At 27.5% G+C, this 9,228-nt stretch overlaps 1 protein-coding gene across 1 annotated transcript; it reads left to right on the plus strand.

The window, feature by feature from the left end:
- Positions 1 to 6,202: 6,202 nt before the first annotated feature.
- Positions 6,203 to 7,907, plus strand: LOC111678937 (elongation of very long chain fatty acids protein 7-like). The gene is made up of 5 exons (XM_046947201.1): positions 6,203 to 6,417; positions 6,495 to 6,685; positions 6,753 to 6,896; positions 6,953 to 7,058; positions 7,298 to 7,907. The coding sequence occupies exons 1-5, from the start codon at positions 6,354 to 6,356 to the stop codon at positions 7,612 to 7,614; spliced, it is 822 nt and encodes a 273-aa protein (XP_046803157.1). The 5' UTR covers positions 6,203 to 6,353; the 3' UTR covers positions 7,615 to 7,907.
- Positions 7,908 to 9,228: the final 1,321 nt, after the last annotated feature.

Raw genomic sequence — 9,228 nt, forward strand, 5'->3', positions numbered from 1 at the left:
TATATATTTAGGGATTGGTATGTAACTACACTGTTTCTATTTAATTTTCACTATATTTTTAAATTATAATAATAATAATATTTTTTTGGTAACCGAATAAATAATATGCTATTCCCATTAAAGTAGGTTCCCTTTATTAACTACTTTGCTGACTCAATTTGACTTTTTACAATTTTTATTTTACAAAATACTTAATTTAGTTTTTGAGAATTTCTTTAGTGTAATTGATGTTGTTTCAACACTTATTTAGTGTCCTTCTCGCTCAGTCTCACCCTCTAACTCTTTTAATAGCAAGTCTTTATTTCAAACCTTTTTCGTATTTAAACAAAAAATATTTTGATTAGTGTAATAACGCAATAAAACTCAAAATTAGGAGGAAAAATGAGAAGAAAAAACATTAAAATATTTTTTTGTACACTTTACTTTTGAAAGTTACTTTACACACGCATTTACTCACAAACATTTTTTATGCTGATTCGTACGCTTTTAATTCTAACTACTCTAGGTATATCAAATTTGTTAAAAAGCTTGAAACATTTTATTGGTATGTAAACTATAAAATTATAATTTAATAGTTTGATTTAGATAATAATTTCATCCATCAACGGAATGGAAGGGCTTACAGAAGTCGAACTTATAGTTATTCCACTTATACTAATTTATTTGAAACCTTTTTCGTTTTTTTTCTTCTGTCGTAAAGTGTTTTCTCGGTCTTAGTTGTACTACTGTATGTGGAGTGGAGTTAATTTACTAAGTTAATGTCTCTAATCGGATTGCAAGGATAATTATTTCATGCTTACTTGCAAAGATTGTTAGTTTCATCTCATTTTATACCTTTTTGCCTTCTTCTAAATAAATAATGATTAGATTTATACGTGTTGACTTGTATGTAAGTATTTTATAAAAGTGACTTATTTTATAAAATATTTAAGGTAAATAAATTAAAGCAAAACTTGAACAAAATACATAAAGAGAAATTTGATAAAAACGCAGTACATTCAGAAATCACTATAGACATTAAATACAGATATATAAACATACATACTCTCGATTTTTCATGTATTACAAAGAACTAATTAAAAATAAGTGATAATGTTATATTCGGCTATGCCGAATCTAATATACCGAAGGAATGCTTCCCTATAGACATAATGGTGATATTTGAAATATGGCTTAAGTCAGTTATGGACCAATATCTTTGAACTAACAAAACGCTCCCCTATAGACATAATGGTAATATTTGAAATATGGCTTAAGTCAATTATGGACCGATATCTTTGAACTAACAAAATAATTATTTTTGAAAACAAATGAGTATGAGTAATTTTCTGAAGAGAACCTTTTATATACGTCTATTATGAACCGATACTCATAAAATTTTGTACATAGATTTTGTTTTGTATAGAAGTTGTTTATGTCAAATATCATCGCTATACTCTTGTTTTTAAATAAAGAAAACTCGTATTTTAATAACCAAAGCTATTTCCTTTTATAGGGTCTAGGGCCAGTTATAGATCAGTGCTCATTTAACTCGGAATGAGGAATTATGTTCCTAAGTATAAGCTTTTTATTATGATTTTTATCGCTGCACTAGTAATTCCCTAAATAAAATAAATAAAAAATATTCCAAAGAGGTCAATTATTGACCTATCATAACTTTTTGTAGACCGATTTTATTAAACTTATTTTCATTGATTATTATTGGTGTACGCTCATTTTTATGTCGTTAATATAATTTTCTGAAGAGGTCTTATATGAAATTTTATTGCTTTATTCTTATTTTTTAGTCAGTAATGGACGTTTGAGTAATTTTCTAAGGGGGGCCTTGTATGGGCGGTAGAATCAATTATGGACCGATCCTCACTAAATTTGGTAGATAGAATTTGACTCGCATAAAACTTATGTTTTCAAATTTTGTCACTGCATTCAGTAATTAGCGTTATAGTCATATTCTGAAGAGAACCTTTTATGAGGCTTAGGGTCAATTTTTAGAAAGATTTGGGCCTATATGAAACTTATTTATGTCAAATTCCATCGCTACATTTCCAAAACAGTTATGACCGTTAAAACCGTTTTTTAAGGTCTACTTGTGTGGAGGTTATCCGAAAATGTGGACCGATATTGCCCATTTTCAGTACTAAACAAATCATAGTTATTGAAAAGATTTGTGCAAAATTTCAACATACGACGGATGGTCATGCATAGATCGTCTGAAATTAATATTAATCCAGAATACATATACTTTTGTGGGTCTATGGCCAATATTTCGAGGTGTTACAAATGGAATGGCCACCCATCTGTTTTGGTGGCCGGTATACAAATTAGTTTTAATTTAAATGCAGCAAAATATATATTCAGTACATTAATATGCATCGATTGAGTGGTATTGCTACATGAGATTTAAAGAGAAACTGTTCCTCGTGATACTCTACTATCCAGATGCACGAAATTTTATATTTGATTGTTATAAAATTACTCTTTAAAAAAATTGCAAGTAAAGTAGATCACATTACTTTAAACCAAAAATCATAATTGCAAATTAACTAAGCAATCATGTTCTTATATTGAGCATTTTGAATTTATTATACAAAGAAACTCAACTTGAAATGTTAAAGTTTTCTAAAGTTTTAATAGAATAAATCTGCAGAAACATGAACTATTTGCACACATCCATATATTCGCTAGAGACTGACATTTTTAGCCACGATTTAGCAGATCACGGCTACTACCTACCGCATTATACCCTACACCACTGTAATAGGAAGGAGATTATTATTTTGTGCTGATATTTGTAACATCAATGTTGGTAACACCCACCCACCACTCAGAATCATTTTCTGAGCTGATTTAGCTATGCCATTGTATAATTTTCAAAATAATTTGATGACTTGGCATATACTCTTCTTTTGATCCAAGGGCGAGGCCCATTTTAAATATAGAATCGGTAAATTATTTCGCCTAGCCTCCGCAAAAATAACATTATTTATTATTATGTGGTGGGCCATGTCCGACTATACCTTCTTACATGTTTTATATTTAACTTTGTACTTTTTCTATTTTTTAATTATTGTTTCATGTCAAAATAAAAAGTTCACTAACTTTGTGTTTGACCAAAACCCAACAGAAACAACAACTTCATCACAATTTGTGGGTTGACTTATTTTTATGTAACAATTTAAAATATATTTAATTTTTTAGAACATGTTTGTTAAATTAGATTTTTAGATATTGAAATTGCAATTTTTGTATCATTAATCATTAATGCGGTATATATGAAATTGTAAAACTGTCATACCAAGTTAAAAAATTTCTTTCACTTTATATATTAAAATTATTAATTAAGCTGTTTTGGTATTGGTTTGCTCAAATAATTAAATTTTGAATCTAATGACATGATTTGCACTTTCATATTTGCTAAAAACTTATTCACCTGTGTGTTTAAAGTGTACTTTTTCAATGAATTAACAAAATATATACATTTTGTGTGAAATTCCAAGAAATATTCATATTAGACCTAACAAAGTATATATATATTTTCTGGGTCTTTGTAAAATTCTGAGTTGACTTCGCTATGTCCGTCTGTCTGCCTAAAACTACGCAAAGGTTACCAACCAAATTTACCAAAATATTACGTGTTTTCTTAATTCTTAAGCAGTTTTCTCAGAAACTGCAAAAGGTATTCGATAAAGTTTGTTACACACTATATTTTCAGCCAGGGATCAAAAATCATAAATTCCCATAGCCCCCATAAAAAGTACATATTCCTGGAAATTAGTTTAACCTTAAAAACTCCTTCAATACGCATATATTTCTTTGAATAATAAAGTTATCCGGATAAAGTTCGACACAAATATGTTTTGTGTACATGTGAATTATTATCCAATTTTTTTTCAGATAGGCCCGTAATTGGTCATGGCTCCCATGTAAAATCCACTTCCGGATCCTTACATAATTGGTCACAACAAAGGACCCTTTCCAAAAATTACTTAAACGCATATTGACAATCAAAGTTTTCGGGACAAAATTCGACATAAATGTACAAAGTTGTAAAAAATTTTTGTTCATACGAATTTTAAATTCGGAATTTGAAACTTTGGTTTACTTGTTGAGATGAAAATACTTCACCTTTTTCTAACATTTTTTGGTAAAATTTTATATAAAAAATTTTAAATATAAAAAAATTTTGTTCATACGAATTTGAAACTTTGGTTTACTAGTTGAGATGAAAATACTTCACCTTTTTCTAACATTTTTTGGTAGAATTTCATATAAGAACTAGGGATGCAAAACAGGATTGGGACTTTTACAAATCCCGGGATTCGGTATTTTGAAAATAAGAATCACGGGATTTTTCGGAATGCCGGAAGTTTTTGAGTTTTAGGATTACATAAATTTGCCATTTGGTGACATAAATTTGTTTTTAGTGATTATTTTGTAGACATTTAAAGTTTTAGTGACTCAACGCAAAATTTTATTTTTTCACGTATGTATATACAATATAATAAATCCATAAGTTCAATCCTTAAATTATTTATCTCTAGAAAAATATCAGTGTGTTTTGTTTTTGTTAACTGAATTTTTAAAATTTTTGTCTGAAAAAAAATGTTTGAGTTGAATCACTTTTAAACAAAAAATAAATCTTAAAATCAAGTTCTACACTGGGGTTTGGAATTTTATATTTAAAATTTTTATCCATTATAATTTTTGGCTTGATTGCTTACTATTTTCAAACATTCCTAAAACTTCTGGTATAAAAGTCATAAGAATATTTATAATGTAAATTTAGTAAAAAAATCATATTACACATTTCTATCTAAATCTAGTTTAATTTTTCAAAGTCATAATATATTAAACGTTCAAATTCGCTTTTCGTAAAACGTTCTTTTTTGGATCGAAACGTTTTTCGAAAATATATTGAAATAATATAGTAAAACCAATTCCACTTTACTGGATCTAAACTACAACATTTTTATTTAAAATTTATTAATTATTTTGCAATGCGAAAGAATTGTTAAGTATTATACAAAATTATTAATTCTGTAACCTTACTCAACAATATTCATATAAAAACAATTCCCAACCTTTTGAACTAACTAAGACCTTCGAATTTTATTACATATTTACATTTCCAGTAAAAGTTGTAAAATATTACGAAAACAAACAAAATATAAACAATAGAACTTAATCGTTTTAATGGAATTAATATATTATAAATATATATGTATAAATATTAAAAAAATATTAAAGTTGTCAAATCAAAATAATTTTAATACTATGAACCCAATTTACGTTGCTTTTTTTACCCAATTCCTTAAAAAATGCTTGCGAAAAGTTTCCAATTTAAAATATACGGAATCAGCCAATGAATAACAAAGATTTGTGCAAAATTTGAAATTACACATGAAAATATTATTAAAAAATTAAAAAGTATAGTCTGTCATACCCGCATAAATATTACCCTACAAGTCAATTTCCAAATAGCCCATAGTTTAGTATATCTAATTTTATTCTTTGAATAATGCTTTTCAAAATAGTTATAGTATTTATTATATGTATATTAAAAATTTTTTATAAGTAATTAATGACTATAACATATAACATTCTATGGTAGCAATTTAATGTTTTTAGTATATACCCAGCAAAAATCCGGTAATGTGTTGTACTTACCGTCTGTATCACTTAGAAATACTCTAGAAATTACTTTCCTTTAATCTGATATAGAAGTACTTTATTTTCGGATTTCTCATTTTGTTGGCACATTTTATTTAATTGCGTGTTAAGAATTGTGTTTTACAGAAAAGAAAACTAAATTTTATTTGTATGTGAAAACTATTATTCGACGCGCAATTAAATAGCTAAGCAATGGTGCAGAACATTTGACTAACAAACCGTATTCCCTGGTTCGCATTCTCGTTGGCTCTTTTTATTCCCTACACCTCTATAGTGGGAACGTATAATAGTTTGTGCTGGTATTCAACTAGCCCCTATACAACCGCACCTCCTGATTTTGGCTTTTTATGCCACAACTACGCCAAATATACTATTATATCTCCAAAAATTGGCCAGTAGTGAACGTTAAAATCAATTCAATTTTTTTGTTTTTAAATTGGCTATAATTTATTAGTTAAAAATTTATATAAAAAATATACAAAATTTTTCTATGTGTACTTATGAAAGAATAAAAACACTTCTATAAACACATACATTAAACATCAAAACCAGCCACAGTTTTAAGTCGGCTGCATTAGTTAAACGTACTTCTTGGTATCAGTGTTGATTGCGGAAAATTGAAAATAAATAAAAATAAACACATTTAGTGTTTTAGTAGTGTTATCGAGAGTACGACAATAAAGATGGTATTGATTTTGAAAATAGTTTGGAATGTTATGGTGGATCATTTCAATAGTATCGGCAAAGGTAGGATTCAACTAAAAAGATATTAATTAGCAATTCCGATTATATTTTCATTTTATTTTGATGTAATACATATACAGATCCACGCACAAATCATCTGCCTTTAACACAAAGCTATTCACAGCTTTTATTTATCGTTGGAGTATATGTATTGGTCGTGTTAAAAATTGGTCCAATGTTTATGAGCAAGCGAAAGCCGTATAATATTAAATCGATTATACAAGTTTACAATATTTTCCAGATCTTAATGAATTTATATATTTATTATGGTGTAAGTATGAGATGATTGTCTTATTTTATATGTATACATATATTTATTATTGTACAAATATTTCAAGTTGACGAAACATTTTGTATTCAGTCCAAACTACAGTTGGACATGTATGAAGTATGATAAAACGGACACAAGCCCTGATGTTCTGGGTTTAGCTAAATTTATTTATTTATATTATATAAATAAAATATTGGACTTCTTAGATACTGTAAGTATTTTATGAATAAGATAAAGTTCCTAAATAATAAATAATTTTTTCCCCAGATATTTTTCGTTTTACGAAAAAAGTTTAATCAGATATCGTTTTTACATGTATATCATCATGCCATTATGGCATGGGGAGGTTTTATTTATATGAATAGATTTTTTGGTATGTATCTTTACTCCAAAAAAAAAAAAATAATAATAAAACAACCGAATTAAATGTCAAATTTATTGTCTAAATTAATTAAAATTTAATTGGCAATTCGATTGTTGCAATGAAAAATGTAACTAACCCTTATATATTTTCAATAGTGCTTTACTTAAAGTTATCATTAAGTTGCTTAATTAATTTAATAATTTAAAAAATAGCTTTCATTATTATTATAAATAATTTTATTACTACAGGATCACAATTTACAGTTGTCGGTCATGTGAACAGCTTAGTGCATGTGCTGATGTACACGTATTACTTCCTATCGGCACTTGATATAAAACTAAATATGGATTCTTGGAAACCTTATATGACAAAAATACAAATTATACAATTTTTTTATTTTGCCATCAAGTTTTTTGTAACTATTGTCAGGAACGGACAATGCGGCTTACCTTATGAGTGGTTGGGTACGCTGTTCATTCAGAATCTATTCATGACGGCCATGTTCTCGCATTTCTATTGGAAAAACTACATTGTAAAAGAAAGACAAAGGAAACTGAAGAATTAATCTTCCTCAAATAAAGAGCATTCATGTGTGAAATTAATAAACGTTAACTGTAACTATGTATATCTACCCACAACACTTCACTCTAATTGTTTATGTTCAACACTTTTCATACATTTCAAATTATTGTAAATATTTTAAAATTTGTAAAAAAAGAGAATTCTAAATTAAACAAAAATCCAGCCTTCTGCTACTTCAATAGAATATTTAATGTAATATATGTATTCTTGTGATTCAAAATAAAATTCTATGTCTGACTTGGGTAAGGTTAAATATAGATGTGGCATTCGTGCGTAAAATCAGTTCAATATCCGGAATAAATAATGTCTTAACGAAATTTCACCATAACTATGAAGTATTTCTGTTTTGCGGCCCATCAATAGAAACAACAGAACGCACCAACAATCTACCACATAGACAAAATAGCACCTGAATTACTATTTGCACCTAAAAACTTATTTGGGTTATTACAGCAACAACACGAATGTAGAAACAATTTACATAAAGTTCATTTCTTTGCGTAATTAGACGAAAGAAAGAGGGAATATTAGAACGAATAAAGTAAAAGCCTAATTAAAATTTCAGTACGGATTAAATTAATAAATAAATTACGAGTGTGTTGTTGTTGATTAAAATTTACATTTGGAATTCCTAACAAATGCTTCTATTAGACTACAACTATAAATACAACAACAATAAATATAATGAATACATCATTAACACAAATAACCAATAGTGAGTTATATTTGCATATAAAATACTACGATTTTAAAAGAAATTCAGATTTGTTTTAAAATAAACTAAATAAAGATTACAAATATGTTTATTCAATTTATACTAGAGGTATTCGGTATGCGTTTCATGCCTTTAATTGGACATGTAGATAATCTATGTAAAGATATAATACCCGTAAAATTTTTTAAATAGCCATTTTAGTGTCAACATGATTATTTAGGAAAAAAAAAATAGGCGGACTGGCATAACCCATGTAAAATTAATACAAAAATTAGTTTATCTTGGAAACTATTACAGTTGGAATCTTAAAATTGCACGAATAATTTTAGCATTCTTTTAAACATTTTGGGTAATAAATTGGCGGACTATCTATGTGGTGATCGGCACCCCCATAGTAATTAAATACAAAAATTCCTTTATTTGAAAAATTAATTGAACTAAATTCTTCAAATTTTGCAAAAAGAACTTGAATATTCATCAGAGGGAAACGAAAGGACTTTCAAGTATTTAAAGAACTTTGATACTCATCTGAACATTTAGAGTATAACGGACGGACTTTTTTATAATGAGTTAAATCTACTATATGCATAAAAATGAACTTTGCACCTTCCATATGAATTAAATACAAAGTTGTTTATCTGGGAAACTAATAGAATTATATTCTTCAAACTTTGCATAAAGTTCTTTAATACTCATCTGAACATTTTGGAGAAAAACTAGCGGACTTTCATCTGGAGGGTCTTAGAGTCTCATATGAACTAATTATACCAATTAGAGCTATAATATTCAAATTTTAATTGAAAAGTTTTGATAAAAATCTGAACATTTAGAGTATAACGCGGACTTCCAAGGGGTACTTGTCACCTCCCATATCATTTAAAT

This window comes from Lucilia cuprina, chromosome 3 (genome assembly GCF_022045245.1).
Source record: "Lucilia cuprina isolate Lc7/37 chromosome 3, ASM2204524v1, whole genome shotgun sequence".
Taxonomy (NCBI): Eukaryota; Metazoa; Arthropoda; class Insecta; order Diptera; family Calliphoridae; genus Lucilia; species Lucilia cuprina.